Source organism: Bufo bufo, chromosome 1 (assembly GCF_905171765.1).
Source record: "Bufo bufo chromosome 1, aBufBuf1.1, whole genome shotgun sequence".
In the NCBI taxonomy this organism is placed as follows: Eukaryota; Metazoa; Chordata; class Amphibia; order Anura; family Bufonidae; genus Bufo; species Bufo bufo.
In genome coordinates this window covers 775,734,986-775,752,165 of record NC_053389.1, presented here as the reverse complement: position 1 = coordinate 775,752,165, position 17,180 = coordinate 775,734,986, and the positions used below count along the sequence as shown (strand labels likewise).

Below are 17,180 nucleotides of genomic sequence, written 5' to 3'. Positions count from 1 at the left end.
ACTGACCTGAGAGTTATGGGATCCTTCCTAGGTCCCCGGGGCCGACTGCACAGGGCTTACTCAGCCTCCACTCAGATCACTGGGACACATTCAGAGGGCAAAAATCCCCTATGATCATGCTGTGGTCACAGACTGTGGGAATCAATTGACCAGAGCATGATCAAAGGAGATTTGTAAGAACAAGTTCGTCTGTAGAGCGGGCGTGCCCATAGAAGCGCTCAGCTCCTTCTTAAACAGTGACCACAGAAGACAATGGGTGGTCCTATAGGGGTTTAGCTTATCTCCTGTCCACAGAATAGACAGGGTGTGGCCAACTGCTGGGACCTCTTACTGATCACAAGGGGATAAGGTGGAGATGAGTTTAAAGAGGACCTTTCACCTGTATAAACGATGTTAACTGATTATGCTGCCATATAGAGCGGCGCCCGGGGATCTCACTGCACTTACTATTATCCCCGGGCGCCGCTCCGTTCTCCTGTTATAGGCTCTGGTACCTTTGCTTCTTAAGTTATAGTAGGCGGGTCTTCTCTTGTCCTGTGGGCGTCTCCTTCTCCTAGGCTGCAGCGCTGGCCAATCGCAGAGCACAGCTCACAGCCTGGGAGGTTTCTTTTCTCCCAGGCTGTGAACTGTGTGCTGCGATTGGCCAGCGCTGCAGCCTAGGAGAAGGAGACGCCCACAGAACAAGAGAAGACCCGCCTACTATAACTTAAGAAGCAAAGGTACCAGAGCCTATAACAGGAGAACCGAGCGGCGCCCGGGGATAATAGTAAGTGCAGTGAGATCCCCGGGCGCCGCTCTATATGGCAGCATACTCAGTTAACATTGTTTATACAGGTGAAAGGTCCTCTTTAAATCTAGGTACAACCAGTTTAACCAGTGCCTGTAGAAGCAGATCATTGTGTTGCTACATTATTTGGTCCCACTGCTGGTGCCTTCAGGTATTCTCCAGCACTCTGGTGACACACTTCAGTAGAAGAGGCTCAATGCACACGGAGGGAATGCCTTGCAGGGCAGTCTGAAATTGAACAAAAAGAGGCACACGTTACCAGTCTTTGCTGTGTTAGAAAGGATATCACTAAAGCGTTTACCCTTAAAGGGGTTGTCCCACGAAAAATATTCTGCAGTTTTCAAACCAGCACCTGGATCTGAATACTTTTGTAATTGCATGTAATTAAAAAATTTGTATAGCTACTGAGTTTTTCTATAAAATGTATCTGTATAGCGCCACCTGCTGTTTCTTTTATTTTTTTCTTCTCTATCCACCTCACTGAGGTGGACGCACATGCTCAGTTCCATCCTTCAGCTGCCTACTGAGCTGTCATAGGAGAGAGCAGCAGCAAGAAGGAGACTCCCCTAAGCTCTTATAGGGAAAGTGCCATAGTAGAAAGGACACACCCTCCTAAGCTACTAGCGTGATATAAATCTAGCAGAGTAATTGGAGTAATGTATGGAGAAATCTGTGTGTGTCCATGTGAGGTACAGGGCTGCTTATAGCTTTGTTAGAGATTGTCATGTACTACATGTTGCCTGATTTTCATTTTTTACATTAATCATGGTATAACTCCTTTAAAGGTTATGTACGTCTTGCGGGGCAACTTTTTTGTTATTGCATTGTACTTTTTTTTAGCTAAAAATCATTTTTTCAATTGGTCTTTATTAAAAATATGGAATCCTTCTTTGTGTACAGAGCTGACATTCTCTACTAGCTGACTGTGGATTTTCTGTCATCTGGGGAGCAGACGGACTCCTTATCTCTGCTCTCTGACCTTACATAACACTCCTTATAGCTCAGTTCTTATCTTACTGATAAGAATGTGGCTTAAATAAGTGTTTATGACCTCTCAATAGTTTAGCGATAAGGTTTATTAGATGACCGGCACAAAGTGAAAGTGAAAGTAAGATTCATACAGATAGAAAAACAGCTTTGTGACAGAACGGCTCAATATTTTTAATAAAGGCCAATCAAAAATAAGATTTTTAGCCAAAAATAAGAAAAATGCAATCATTAACCAAAACTGCCTCCGAAGGTATGCTAAACAATGCATACTTTAGCCCCATATAACACTTTTTCAAATCAGCAGCCTTCTTTCCCTGTGCTCGGCATCACTGCATCCTGGCAGGATGTTTACATGCAGAACTTCCTGTTTTCATAAGATTCCCGATAGGTTTGCTAACTAAACCCTTCTTGGGCTTGCTCTGCCTAACTAACATGGAGGTGTAGAGGTGTGGCTCCTGCACAGGATACAATGTGACATATGGAGAAAGCCCCGCTAAACAATACAGAGCAAACCATTCATGGCGTGGTTAGAAAACTCAGCAGGAAGCTGATGAAAACAGGAAGTTCTGCATGTAAATATCCTGCAAGGATGCAGTGTTGCAGAGAACAGGGGAAGGAAAGTGCTGACATGGAAAACAGCTATATGTGGCAAAAATATGCTATCGTCTAGACAATAAAAAAAAAATAGGAAATCGGAGAACCTCTAATGTATTTTGGACAAAAATATTGCTAATACAGTATTTAGTCTGCATTCACATTGATGTATTTATGGAATGTTTGAAGTTCTTACCACAATCGGGAGTAAATCCTTTCACAGAGGAAAGCTGGAAGATCTCTCTTTGAAAGTTTTATAGAAGATTAGAGAAAAGGGTCTGCTTTCATTTCAAGAAATAGCGCCCCTCTTGTGCATAAAGGTCGGTTCACGCCTCCGTTTAACTGATCCAGCAGGATGTTTTCTCACCAGACCCAACCTAGCCGGATGCTGCTGTTCACGGCCGGGCCCTATCAACTATAACAGGATCTGGACGCTTTCTGGCGAAATGCCAGCTTTTAGCAGGACAAAAACCATTGCAGGCAACGGGTTAAGTCTGGCTGAAAACCGGCGCTTATAGTCAAAGGGTCCAGAGGTGCATGGCAGTATCCGGTGAACTCCAGCAGGCTGTTCTCTGCCAGAACAGCCTGCCGGATCTGTTAGGCCCCTTTCACACGGGTGAGTATTCCGCGCGGATGCGATGCGTGAGTTGAACGCATTGCACCCGCACTGAATCCCGACCCATTCATTTCTATGGGGCTGTTCACATGAGCGGTGATTTTCACGCATCACTTGTGCGTTGTGTGAAAATCGCAGCATGCTCTATATTCTGCGTTTTTCACGCAACGCAGGCCCCATAGAAGTGAATGGGGTTGCGTGAAAAAACGCAAGCATCCGCAAGCAAGCCCTGCTGCATGCACAAGCAGTGCGGTGCGATTTTCACGCACGGTTGCTAGGAGACCATTGGGATGGAGACCCGATCATTATTATTTCCCCTGAATACAGAATGCATAGTAAAATAGCGCTGGAGGGGTAAAAAAAATAAAAAATAAAAATTTAACTCACCTTAGTCCACTTGATCGCGCAGCCCGGCTTCTCTTCTGTCTCCTTTGCTGATTGTAGGAACAGGACCTGTGGTGACGTCACTCAGGTCATCACATGATCTTTTACCATGGTGATGGATCATGTGATGGACCATGTGATGACCGGAGTGACGTCACCACAGGTCCTGTTCCTACAATCAGCAAAGAAGGAGACAGAAGAGATGCCGGGCTGCGCGATCAAGTGGATTAAGGAGAGTTCAATTATTATTATTATTATTTTTTTAACCCCTCCAGCGCTATTTTACTATGCATTCAGAATGCTATTATTTTCCCTTATAACCATGTTATGAGGGAAAATAATACAATCTACAGAACACCGATCCCAAGCCAGAACTTCTGTGAAGAAGTTCGGGTTTGGGTACCAAACATGCGCGATTTTTCTCACGCAAGTGCAAAACGCATTACAATGTTTTGCACTCGCGCGGAAAAATCGCACGTGTCCCTAAGATGACAAAGTGCTGTGTTGAAGTTTAATAGCTTTAGGCCTCATGCACATGACCGTGGTGTGTTTTGCGGTCCGGAAATCGCAGATCCGCAAAACAAGAATGGCGTCCGTGCGCGTTCCGCAATTTGCGGAACGGCACAGACAGCCTTCAATATAAATGCCTATTCTTGTCCGCTAAGCACGGACAAGAATAGGACATGTTATATTTTTTTAGCGGGGCCACGGAATGGAGCAACGGATGCGGACAGCACACGGAGGGTGTTTCTTAACAACAATGGACGCAGCCTGTGGCAAGCAGTGTAGTAATGTGTATTCCAGCGACTGCTCCCATCAATACTCACTCTGACTTGCCCTTTGGAGCAGTTGTCTAGAAGCAGCAGGCATTCAGTAGCTCCATTGAGTAAAGCTTCGGTCACAGGCCCAGAATTCTGATTGGACTCAGAAGAAAGCTCATATATCAGTTTTATAAGCGATTTTAAGAGTAGAGGCAGCCTCGGAGGGATCCTTGGAAAAAAAAAGTGGACAGACCATCAGACCTGTGCTGGAGGAAATGTAACATCACTGACTGGAAACTATAGGAATGCACAGGGCAACAGGACAGAGGAGAAGATACGAAGAGCCACCAACGTGGGTCCAATCAGAGAGCGTATGAAATAAGAAAAACCTCTCCAGCCCACCTCGGCCATGCATATTTGATGGTTCCTTGTAAGGTTTCCAGGATGCAGAGGCGAGCAGTTTCTTCTGGCCCATCATAAACCTCCAGATACCCAACTATGACACGCAGCAGCCTCTTCATGTGACGGGCAATCCCCACTCCAAGCCTAGAATCAATAATGAAAGTCAATTAGCAACATAACATACGATTTGTATGATAAGATAAAAATCTTGCTAAAAAGTGCCTGTGTCTTATAGTCCAGCGGTGAGGGTGGTCCAGTAGTGCCAGACCTCCCTGACTGCTCCCTTAATGGTCCAGCAGAGCGCTCATACAACAGTCTGCCCGATCGCTGAGAGAGCGGTGGTCTGCCCAGCAGTCCAGGCAGGAGCGGGGGATGGACGATCGTCCAGCACATGGAGGCGACACAGTCCTCTCCATCCTGGAGGTCCAACTGCTCAAGAAAAGGAGATGAAAACTCCTATCAAGCACAGCTGAAGCAAGCCTGAAGAAGTCATGAGTTGGAGAGGCCAAACCAGGAGGAATATACAACTAGCACTAGTGTACAGAAAGGTGAGGCTTTATTAAAGGGTGTGTGTTTGTATGCATGCATATGCAGCAGAGCTGTGTGTGTATGTGGATTATATATGGACTGCAGGGCTGTGTGTGTATAATGTGCATGCAGCAGGGCTGTGTGTGTATAATGTGCATGCAGCAGGGCTGTGTGTGTGTATAATGTGCATGCAGCAGGGCTGTGTGTGTGTATAATGTGCATGCAGCAGGGCTGTGTGTGTGTATAATGTGCATGCAGCAGGGCTGTGTGTGTGTGTGTATAATGTGCATGCAGCAGGGCTGTGTGTGTGTGTGTATAATGTGCATGCAGCAGGGCTGTGTGTGTGTGTATAATGTGCATGCAGCAGGGCTGTGTGTGTGTGTGTATAATGTGCATGCAGCAGGGCTGTGTGTGTGTGTATAATGTGCATGCAGCAGGGCTGTGTGTGTGTGTGTATAATGTGCATGCAGCAGGGCTGTGTGTGTGTATAATGTGCATGCAGCAGGGCTGTGTGTGTGTGTGTGTGTGTGTGTATAATGTGCATGCAGCAGGGCTGTGTGTGTGTATAATGTGCATGCAGCAGGGCTGTGTGTGTGTGTGTATAATGTGCATGCAGCAGGGCTGTGTGTGTGTATAATGTGCATGCAGCAGGGCTGTGTGTGTGTGTAATGTGCATGCAGCAGGGCTGTGTGTGTAATGTGCATGCAGCAGGGCTGTGTGTGTGTAATGTGCATGCAGCAGGGCTGTGTGTGTAATGTGCATGCAGCAGGGCTGTGTGTGTAATGTGCATGCAGCAGGGCTGTGTGTGTAATGTGCATGCAGCAGGGCTGTGTGTGTGTGTAATGTGCATGCAGCAGGGCTGTGCGTGTGTGTGTGTGTGTATAATGTGCATGCAGCAGGGCTGTGCGTGTGTGTGTATAATGTGCATGCAGCAGGGCTGTGTGTGTGTAATGTGCATGCAGCAGGGCTGTGTGTGTAATGTGCATGCAGCAGGGCTGTGTGTGTAATGTGCATGCAGCAGGGCTGTGTGTGTAATGTGCATGCAGCAGGGCTGTGTGTGTGTGTGTGTGTGTAATGTGCATGCAGCAGGGCTGTGCGTGTGTGTGTGTGTGTGTATAATGTGCATGCAGCAGGGCTGTGCGTGTGTGTGTATAATGTGCATGCAGCAGGGCTGTGTGTGTGTGTGTATAATGTGCATGCAGCAGGGCTGTGTGTGTGTGTATAATGTGCATGCAGCAGGGCTGTGTGTGTGTGTGTATAATGTGCATGCAGCAGGGCTGTGTGTGTGTATAATGTGCATGCAGCAGGGCTGTGTGTGTGTGTGTGTGTGTGTATAATGTGCATGCAGCAGGGCTGTGTGTGTGTATAATGTGCATGCAGCAGGGCTGTGTGTGTGTGTATAATGTGCATGCAGCAGGGCTGTGTGTGTGTATAATGTGCATGCAGCAGGGCTGTGTGTGTGTAATGTGCATGCAGCAGGGCTGTGTGTGTGTAATGTGCATGCAGCAGGGCTGTGTGTGTGTGTAATGTGCATGCAGCAGGGCTGTGTGTGTGTGTAATGTGCATGCAGCAGGGCTGTGTGTGTAATGTGCATGCAGCAGGGCTGTGTGTGTAATGTGCATGCAGCAGGGCTGTGTGTGTGTGTGTGTGTAATGTGCATGCAGCAGGGCTGTGCGTGTGTGTGTGTGTGTGTGTATAATGTGCATGCAGCAGGGCTGTGCGTGTGTGTGTATAATGTGCATGCAGCAGGGCTGTGCGTGTGTGTGTATAATGTGCATGCAGCAGGGCTGTGTGTGTGTAATGTGCATGCAGCAGGGCTGTGTGTGTGTAATGGGCATGCAGCAGGGCTGTGTGTGTGTAATGGGCATGCAGCAGGGCTGTGTGTGTGTAATGGGCATGCAGCAGGGCTCTGTGTGTGTGTGTGTGTAATGGGCATGCAGCAGGGCTGTGTGTGTGTAATGGGCATGCAGCAGGGCTGTGTGTGTGTAATGGGCATGCAGCAGGGCTGTGTGTGTGTGTGTAATGTGCATGCAGCAGGGCTGTGTGTGTGTAATGTGCATGCAGCAGGGCTGTGTGTGTGTGTGTAATGTGCATGCAGCAGGGCTGTGTGTGTGTGTGTGTGTGTGTAATGGGCATGCAGCAGGGCTGTGTGTGTGTGTGTGTAATGGGCATGCAGCAGGGCTGTGTGTGTGTGTAATGGGCATGCAGCAGGGCTGTGTGTGTGTGTGTGTGTAATGGGCATGCAGCAGGGCTGTGTGTGTGTGTAATGGGCATGCAGCAGGGCTGTGTGTGTGTGTGTAATGTGCATGCAGCAGGGCTGTGTGTGTGTGTAATGTGCATGCAGCAGGGCTGTGCGTGTATTGTGCACGCAGCATAGTTGTGTGTGTGTGTAATGTGCACGCAGCATAGTTGTGTGTGTGTGTAATGTGCACGCAGCATAGTTGTGTGTGTGTAATGTGCATGCAGCAGGGCTGTGTGTGTAATGTGCATGCAGCAGGGCTGTGTGTGTGTGTATATATAAAGTAATCGTGAGCTGTGTGTTTGTATAATGTGCGTATCGTAGAGCTGTGTGTGTGTGTGTGTGTGTGTGTGTGTGTGTGTGTGTGTGTGTGTGTGTGTACGTACAACGTCCCGATCATAGAAAAAAAATTAAATAGCTAAAAAAATAATAATAATCCAGCAGAACAAACATGGCCGGACACTACAGAGTAACGATAGGAGATTTACTTGGATACATCTAAAAGGGTTTTCAGAGATAATTTTTATTTTTTTTACTGATGACCTATCCCCTGGATAGGTCATCAGGATCTGATCGGTGGGGGTCCGACACCTGGGACCCTCGATGATCAGCTGTTTGAGAAGGCAGCGGCACTGCTGTGGCCTTCTCTCAGCCCGCCAAGCACAGTGCCGTACATTGTATAGTGGCTGTGCTTGGTATTGCAGCTCAGTCCCATTCACTTGAGCTGCTCCTAGGCCACGTGATCGATGAATGTGATGTCACTGGCCTAGGAAAAAACTGAGAGAACTGCTGATCGGTGGGAGTCCCAGGTGTCAGACCCCCACTGATCAGTAGAAAAAAAAAAATCTCAGAAATCCCCTTTAAAGCGGTGACCACATGCACTGTTGCTGGGTGTTATAATGGTCAGCAGATGACACACTAAGGTTACGAGGAGCTGACCAAAACTATTAGCCTCCTCTATGCTAGACCCCAAAGTTACTGACTTTGACCCCTCCATTTCATTAAACCACCAGGGAAGGTTCAATAAGTAGTTGCCTAATCCTGGGGTGCGTCTTATAGTCAGAAAAATTACTGGTAATTATTAATGCAGATAACATGCATCAAAAACTCTGTTTTGTAGTCACCCCACAGTTTCCTAATGAATGGCAGCAAGCACCGGTCTAGAAGACCTTCAGAAACGGATACAGAAATGGATATCACTTAGTAATACGATGAAGGTCCTTTACTTTCTAAAACCCGTAATACCACTATAACGGGAAAGGGGGGCATTAGGAGAATATAAAATGGCGCTCTGGAGACCTTATCTGCAGTACTACTCATGTGATATCACAGATAACAGTCCACAATCATGATTGCATTTGCCATGTGAAGTTCTCAGTAGGACCACTGTCGATATGTATCATTAGGGCGTGTGGACTTCATAGCAGGATTTGGGACCAGAATGAGAAGCGGATGATAACAGTGTTGAGATCTCAACCAACCGTGTACTGCATGGTCCCCCACTGACTACAATGAGCGCTGGTAGGCTAGGACTACACCGCCACTTTAGTCACAAGACTTCAAGGGGAATACAAGTCGCATGACCAGAAGATATGTGGGATTTGGTTGCAAGTACTTGAGTTGCAGGCACACGTGACTTTCCACCCAAGTTGTACATGGCGAGAAAAATCAAGCAGATCTGGATGTTTCTCGACTGTTGCATCAGTCGCGTAGTGAAGCAACCACATTCACAATCATCTCACCATCAAGGGAACTACAAGAATATCACCATATATACAGTGCATGAAGCCTGCAGTGAACACGTCTTCACCTGTCCTGAAGAGCCGGCAGGTTGCGCGCATACAGTCTACGCAGAGCAATCCTGTGCGCCATCTCCATGTGGGTAAGAACCAGCTGCATGACTTGGTCTGAAGGATTCTCTGCGTCCTTTTGGTACGCGCCCACTGCCGCTGGTGGCTTGTGGAGGACAGGGAACAGATCCCTCAAGCAGGGAAGGACCACCTGATGGAAGAAAACCAGAAGGATTACTATCAAGAAGCTGGCTGGTAACCACCTCCATCACAGCCACCTTCATCTGTCTTGGTGAAGAACTATCTCGACGCCAGGGGTGCACCACCAATGAGGCCAGGTGAGGCGCAAGAGGGGGGCAGCAGAAGGGCCATAAGCAATGAGCGCTTTCATTATGGCAAAGGGGTTAGGATAAGAAATTGGCATGGGGTGGTGCCGTTTCAGTTTTCACCTCAGGCAGCAGAAAGGCTCATAAAGCTCTCCAGGACTAAAGACTACTCTAAAGCTGGAGATCTAAGTCTTCACTTGCATTTTTTATTTTATTACAGAGAAGTCAATGAAGAAAAAGGCTGAAAAACCCAGAGCATGCTGTGCTAAAAAAAAAAAAAAAAGCCAATGGACAAGTCTTAAATCGGCGAAACAAAAAAAAAAATTCAATGACTTCCTAGCAGCCAACACGTAACATCTGTCGACCCCCGCCTTTTTTTACGTGAAACCATCCTGAAAGTAGTGACAAACAGCCTACTGTCTACTTTCTGCGTTGGTCCGTGTTTTTTTGTTTTGTTTTACAAAGATGTGAGTTACTGAAATTACTACTTAAATAGTTTTTTTAAAATTTCTGATGTTTTTGACACTTGAGATGTGTTTTTGCCTTTATTTTCTGGTGTTTCTTTCCCATAAATATTCACAGGTTTTTGCCACGTGTTTTTAAATGTGTTTGTTTTTTGAGGTTCAGTACATTTGGCTTTCGGGTACCTTCACAGATTCTTGGAATAGAAGTCACACTAAGGCCTCATGCACACGGCCGAGAGCGGTCCGTGGTAACACGGCCTGGATTCCTGTTGAGAGCAGGAGCGCACGGCGTCATTGTTACCACGGACCGCTCTCGGCCGTGTGCATGAGGCCTAAAAGCACAATAAAGGCAAATGAATGAAGAAAAGGTGAATGAAGAGAGAAACTGCAGACGGTAGCTTTATCAGTGGACGAGATCTTCTGGATCTGGCAACCATGTTAGAGGTCACCATGAAGGCGCCGGCTCCTTCCCTGGTCGAGTGGACACTCTTCTGCCTGATGAAGGGCACCCTACGTGCCCGAAACGTTGCTTTGTGTACCACCATGTCCGGCCAATAAAAATCTATTAAGCATCATCAAAAACTGGAGTGCTGTCTGAATTGTTTGACACAGAGGTCACCATAAAGATCTTCCTTACCTCAAGGATTTCAGCCTCTGTAATGTAGAGGTGGTTACGAAGGGCGTGATACACGACCAGGGCCCGGTTATACTGCCTCAGCTCTGCCGCCGGCTGTCAGAGGAGAGAACAGTCAGCATTAGACCAGATCACTAGTATTCAGCCTGCTGACCATATATATTCCTGGCGGTCAGACTCCAGGGCACCCACACCACATGAGTACAGCACTGGTCATCACCATCAGCGATAGACTGATCAGTCTGGTCGCTGTAGTGCGATTACAGATTGTTATACTGAAGGTGGATAGTAAACCACATCACCCCCTCCAGGGCTTTCCACCTATACAGCTCCACTGCCCGCCTGGTGCACTGCAGGAACTACAATACTGCTCCACTGTAATACCAAACACAGAAGCAGCAGGGGGGGGTTAAAGGGGTTGTCTCAGGCATCCTCAAACTGCGGCCCTCCAGCTGTTGCAAAACTACAACTCCCAGCATGCCCGAACAGCCTACAGGTATCAGCCTACAGCAGGGCATTGTGGGAGCTGTAGTTGTACAACAGCTGGAGGGCCGCAGTGTGAGGATGCCTAGGTTGTCTGAAGGGGGGCCAAAAAATAAATAAAAATGTAAAATAATGAAGCATTACTCACCTCACCGATCCTCTGCCACTGCTGGTGCTGGGTCTCCATTTTCTGTTCCTAGCACAACACAAAGGAAAAGGCGAGAGAGGCCTGCTTAGCTAATCACTGACTTAGGACAGGCTGAGAGGACATCTCCTGCCATTTCTTCTGTGTCGAGCTGGCAACAGGAAGCGGTGACTCTGTAGTGCAGGGGATCGGTGAGGTGAGTAATGCTTCTTTTTTATTTTAAAACTATTCTGACCCTTATTAAAGAATTGCCTCTTACCACATTCTTGATGATATGATGCAGGCAGTGTATGCCAAGCACCTTGTTCTCCAGCTTGTGGTCATCGGAGAAGAGGAGCGACGGGGGCATCACCCTACTTAGAAAGTCAGAAAGCCATGGCCGGGGCACCTGCAGCAGCATCCAGGAGAAGACCAGCCTGGCTTCTGGGTGCGACTCCCATGTGTCTCTAGAATAAAATATATTTTATATTATTGAGCCGGGTGCCAACCAGAACCTGGGAATGCATTTCAATCAGGGGATGTTGTGGGCAGTCCTGGCTCCTTAGTAAGAAGAGTCCTGTTTTTCATGCACACAGCTGTATAAGGGTATGGCCACACGCACCAGAAAGAAAAAATAAATAAAAATCAGCTTCAGATTTTACCACAAATCCCATCCTGAGGGGACGTGCCCTTATGGCTCCATTGGGTATATAGAGCATCTGTAGCGGTGGGTGTGCCCTCTACAGTCATGCCATGCTCCGCCAGATGCTGTACGTGGAAGCATAACTTCTAAGGGAGAACGTCTTTCTACACATGGAGAAGGGCACACTCCATAATAGGCACAGTTCGCTCTGCCCCAAAGGAGTCTCAGACGCTTCTTTTGGCTTTTGAACCCACTATCTGGAGGGCCCGGAACCTGTAGAGGAGAGTGAAGGGAACCGAGAACGACTGTGGGTAATTAAAGGGGTACTCCAGTCACAAGAAATGGATAGGGGATAACAGATTTGGGGGGGCAGCCACATTGATCACTAAAACAGGGGTCCCACGTTTGAATGGAGCATATGCGGCAAAAGAGAAGAGGGAGAGGCGCTCATAGGGTAGTAGGTTTTTTTGAGAACTAGGTTGAAAGCAATAAATAGTTAGGCTGGTGAGAGCGGATGGTCGGTGCTGCCGGGATCGTTCGCTCCTCCCCAGTGGGGCCCCCGGGATCGTTCGCTCCTCCCCAGTGGGGCCCCCGGGATCGTTCGCTCCTCCCCAGTGGGGCCGCCGGGATCGTTCGCTCCTCCCCAGTGGGGCCGCCGGGATCGTTCGCTCCTCCCCAGTGGGGCCGCCGGGATCGTTCGCTCCTCCCCAGTGGGGCCGCCGGGATCGTTCGCTCCTCCCCAGTGGGGCCGCCGGGATCGTTCGCTCCTCCCCAGTGGGGCCGCCGGGATCGTTCGCTCCTCCCCAGTGGGGCCGCCGGGATCGTTCGCTCCTCCCCAGTGGGGCCGCCGGGATCGTTCGCTCCTCCCCAGTGGGGCCGCCGGGATCGTTCGCTCCTCCCCAGTGGGGCCGCCGGGATCGTTCGCTCCTCCCCAGTGGGGCCGCCGGGATCGTTCGCTCCTCCCCAGTGGGGCCGCCGGGATCGTTCGCTCCTCCCCAGTGGGGCCGCCGGGATCGTTCGCTCCTCCCCAGTGGGGCCGCCGGGATCGTTCGCTCCTCCCCAGTGGGGCCGCCGGGATCGTTCGCTCCTCCCCAGTGGGGCCGCCGGGATCGTTCGCTCCTCCCCAGTGGGGCCGCCGGGATCGTTCGCTCCTCCCCAGTGGGGCCGCCGGGATCGTTCGCTCCTCCCCAGTGGGGCCGCCGGGATCGTTCGCTCCTCCCCAGTGGGGCCGCCGGGATCGTTCGCTCCTCCCCAGTGGGGCCGCCGGGATCGTTCGCTCCTCCCCAGTGGGGCCGCCGGGATCGTTCGCTCCTCCCCAGTGGGGCCGCCGGGATCGTTCGCTCCTCCCCAGTGGGGCCGCCGGGATCGTTCGCTCCTCCCCAGTGGGGCCGCCGGGATCGTTCGCTCCTCCCCAGTGGGGCCGCCGGGATCGTTCGCTCCTCCCCAGTGGGGCCGCCGGGATCGTTCGCTCCTCCCCAGTGGGGCCGCCGGGATCGTTCGCTCCTCCCCAGTGGGGCCGCCGGGATCGTTCGCTCCTCCCCAGTGGGGCCGCCGGGATCGTTCGCTCCTCCCCAGTGGGGCCGCCGGGATCGTTCGCTCCTCCCCAGTGGGGCCGCCGGGATCGTTCGCTCCTCCCCAGTGGGGCCGCCGGGATCGTTCGCTCCTCCCCAGTGGGGCCGCCGGGATCGTTCGCTCCTCCCCAGTGGGGCCGCCGGGATCGTTCGCTCCTCCCCAGTGGGGCCGCCGGGATCGTTCGCTCCTCCCCAGTGGGGCCGCCGGGATCGTTCGCTCCTCCCCAGTGGGGCCGCCGGGATCGTTCGCTCCTCCCCAGTGGGGCCGCCGGGATCGTTCGCTCCTCCCCAGTGGGGCCGCCGGGATCGTTCGCTCCTCCCCAGTGGGGCCGCCGGGATCGTTCGCTCCTCCCCAGTGGGGCCGCCGGGATCGTTCGCTCCTCCCCAGTGGGGCCGCCGGGATCGTTCGCTCCTCCCCAGTGGGGCCGCCGGGATCGTTCGCTCCTCCCCAGTGGGGCCGCCGGGATCGTTCGCTCCTCCCCAGTGGGGCCGCCGGGATCGTTCGCTCCTCCCCAGTGGGGCCGCCGGGATCGTTCGCTCCTCCCCAGTGGGGCCGCCGGGATCGTTCGCTCCTCCCCAGTGGGGCCGCCGGGATCGTTCGCTCCTCCCCAGTGGGGCCGCCGGGATCGTTCGCTCCTCCCCAGTGGGGCCGCCGGGATCGTTCGCTCCTCCCCAGTGGGGCCGCCGGGATCGTTCGCTCCTCCCCAGTGGGGCCGCCGGGATCGTTCGCTCCTCCCCAGTGGGGCCGCCGGGATCGTTCGCTCCTCCCCAGTGGGGCCGCCGGGATCGTTCGCTCCTCCCCAGTGGGGCCGCCGGGATCGTTCGCTCCTCCCCAGTGGGGCCGCCGGGATCGTTCGCTCCTCCCCAGTGGGGCCGCCGGGATCGTTCGCTCCTCCCCAGTGGGGCCGCCGGGATCGTTCGCTCCTCCCCAGTGGGGCCGCCGGGATCGTTCGCTCCTCCCCAGTGGGGCCGCCGGGATCGTTCGCTCCTCCCCAGTGGGGCCGCCGGGATCGTTCGCTCCTCCCCAGTGGGGCCGCCGGGATCGTTCGCTCCTCCCCAGTGGGGCCGCCGGGATCGTTCGCTCCTCCCCAGTGGGGCCGCCGGGATCGTTCGCTCCTCCCCAGTGGGGCCGCCGGGATCGTTCGCTCCTCCCCAGTGGGGCCGCCGGGATCGTTCGCTCCTCCCCAGTGGGGCCGCCGGGATCGTTCGCTCCTCCCCAGTGGGGCCGCCGGGATCGTTCGCTCCTCCCCAGTGGGGCCGCCGGGATCGTTCGCTCCTCCCCAGTGGGGCCGCCGGGATCGTTCGCTCCTCCCCAGTGGGGCCGCCGGGATCGTTCGCTCCTCCCCAGTGGGGCCGCCGGGATCGTTCGCTCCTCCCTAGTGGGGCCGCCGGTCCTCCAGAGGAATGATGAAGTGGACAATAGAAAGATATGGACTGTAAAAGTCCAGAAGGTTTGATACTTCTTGGCGCAGTGTATTGAGGATAATTCCTTTTTATTGAGATGTAGGTGACAACGCGTTTCGGAGTGAATATACTCCTTTTTCAGGTCTGGAGAAAAAGGCATCGCTCAGCGGTGGAGACCTGTGATGCCATGGAAGGAGCACGGACTTGCAGACTTGAAAAAGGAGTATATTCACTCCGAAACGCGTTGTCACCTACATTTCAATAAAAAAGAATTATCTTCAATACACCGAGGTCCAGTTCTTGCGCCAAGAAGTATTGACTTTTACAGTCCATATCTTTCTATTGGTGGTCGAGCACAAGCACCGGCACTCCATTCCAACTCGCAGGACTGGCGGGAAGCAGTGGAGCACAGCGCTCGGCGATCTCCAGCGGTCGTGGGGGTGTATTCACACGTGCAGGTTTTTGGGCTGTAGCTTTTGAAGCCAAAAATAAGGAGCAGATCATAAAAGGAGTTATCCAACCCCTATAATGACCCCCTCCCGCCCCCCCAATGCTCTCATATAGGTTATACTCACCCCACTATCCGGATCCCTGCACGGCCGCCGCTGCATCTGCCCGTTGTACAGATCAAAACATCCGGTGACGGGGGGACAGCCAATAGCAGGCTGCAACCGGGGACGAGCCTCCCTAGCATCGCGGATGACGCTAGGAGGCTGGTCACAACCTGCTATTGTCCCCAGGCATTAGAGGGGTTGGATAACCCCTTTAAAGGCAATGAGTCATCAGAAAATTATCTGTTATCACGTTTTAGGTTAACACATTTTTGTTTTTTTTGGTTTTTCTTGTTCTAATTTCCCAAGTCACTATCTATATTAAACAAAAAAATCCTGCAGTCTTCACACCAGTCACTAAGCCTAATAATATGTTAATGCATAAGTAACTTTTCAGCAGTCATCTCCTCATCACCAGACGGGATTACAATGACAGATAACACCTCACGATATCACAGCTTATCAGCTCCCTCCTGACCTCTGCACAGGTCACAACCGATGCCCAGAAAACCCTACCATAGAAGTCAGTGGGGCCAGCTCCTGTCCAGTGTGTCTTTATGGCCCATAAAAATAAAAACTGCATCAAGGAACCTGAACAAAACCTGCCCATGTGAATCTACCCTGACAGTAATATACATCAGACCGCGGGGGCAGGGCCGTAGGATCTAGCGTCCGTCTGTCAGGTCACATACATCTGGCTGCGCACACGCTCTATACACAGACGGTTCTCACTTGCGGAGCCGGGGTCCCAGCAGCCCCAGGGCCTCCCTGAAGGTGGTGAACGGCTGCTCCTGGCGCCCTTTGAGCAGTTCGGCCAATGACGTACAGCGTGACACCTCCAGGAGGGATCGCAGCAGCTGATTGGCCAGACAGCGGGACTGTGCGTTGCTCCATGGTGTGTCCGGAATATGGGCCCCACACAGGAGCAGCAGCGGAGCGGTGGCGCAGTGCAAAACACACTGAGGGTCTATTATACCAGAGCTGGACACTGGCTCCAAGTCAGGTGCAGTCTTTGAATTAGGGGCCCCTTTATTTTCTGATGATTCAGGGGCCACATCAAGCTCCGCCAATGATAAAAGTGCCTCTTCACCCTTTCCTTGTAAGATAGGATCACACCGGTCCTCTTCTGTGGATTTGGGGCCCTCTCCTTCACACACACCCTCCAATAGCAGTTTCCCAGACTCCTCTGCGTTCTCTGCCTTCACTACTTGCTCCGCCTTCGCGGATCCAGCGCGGGTCACGTGACCGCCAGGCGACGCTTCACTCACAGCCTTCAGGAGCAGGAGAGAGGCCCGGAGCGCCGCCGCCGCTCTGGCCGGAACCTGCTTCTGAGCCCCGGGCTCCGGACCCGGCGTTGCCCAGGTAACCAGCGCTTGCAGCAGCTCCGCGCAGCCAGCCGGGGTGCGGGGGAGAGCGGGAGGACGGCCGAGACAGACGCAGAGCCCGGAGAGAGCGCGCCATAGTGGCTGCTCGGCAGCTGCCATGCCAACACCGGAACGCCCCGCCCCCCGGAAACTAGCTTTTAAGTGGGCGTCCATATTAACTGCTGGCACGGCGGCTGCGGCGGCCATTTTATCTAATGGTAGTGATGGCGGAATAAGTTTGCCTTTGGAGACTGACTAATTATAAAATACAGGATACGGGACCTGTTACTCCCGCCGTATACTTATATCGGAGGTCCTCCTATTTGTATATTCCGTGTGAGTGAGTGACCATTGGGATTACTGATACCTGTGCATCATCAGTGCGGCCAGCAGGTGGCAGCACCACGTGAGGGGAGGGGAGGTGGCTGCAAAGTTTTCTGGGGGTCGAAAGAACCCAGAAAATCCTTTAGTTCTGCAGAGTACAGTGCACTGTGTACCCACATGGTGATGTCCCTTTAGTGCCCC

The 17,180-nt window shown here is 52.1% G+C and overlaps 1 protein-coding gene across 2 annotated transcripts; it reads right to left on the bottom strand.

Moving 5' to 3' along the window:
* Positions 1-289: 289 nt before the first annotated feature.
* TTI2 (TELO2 interacting protein 2) lies at positions 290-16,827 on the bottom strand. 2 transcript variants are annotated; one of them, XM_040414859.1, is made up of 8 exons: positions 16,024-16,827; positions 11,403-11,589; positions 10,519-10,611; positions 9,112-9,302; positions 4,535-4,678; positions 4,199-4,361; positions 848-1,015; positions 290-360 (listed from the first exon to the last, which is right to left on the bottom strand). In XM_040414859.1, the coding sequence occupies exons 1-7, from the start codon at positions 16,773-16,775 to the stop codon at positions 935-937; spliced, it is 1,611 nt and encodes a 536-aa protein (XP_040270793.1). In that variant the 5' UTR covers positions 16,776-16,827; the 3' UTR covers positions 290-360; positions 848-934. The 2 variants fall into 2 exon arrangements, with proteins under 2 accessions (XP_040270793.1, XP_040270794.1); XM_040414860.1 differs by having other exon boundaries at positions 290-366; positions 854-1,015.
* Positions 16,828-17,180: the final 353 nt, after the last annotated feature.

Bases quoted from the DNA above. Each gene is read 5' to 3' on its own strand.
- TTI2 (XM_040414859.1), bottom strand. From the start codon at position 16,775: ATGGCAGCTGCCGAGCAGCCACTATGGCGCGCTCTCTCCGGGCTCTGC. The intron at 11,590-16,023 runs GTGAGAACCGTC...ATTTTATTCTAG, and splicing joins CTGGGACCCCGGCTCCGCAA to AGACACATGGGAGTCGCACC. The intron at 4,362-4,534 runs GTGGGCTGGAGA...TTTTTTTCCAAG, and splicing joins ATCAAATATGCATGGCCGAG to GATCCCTCCGAGGCTGCCTC.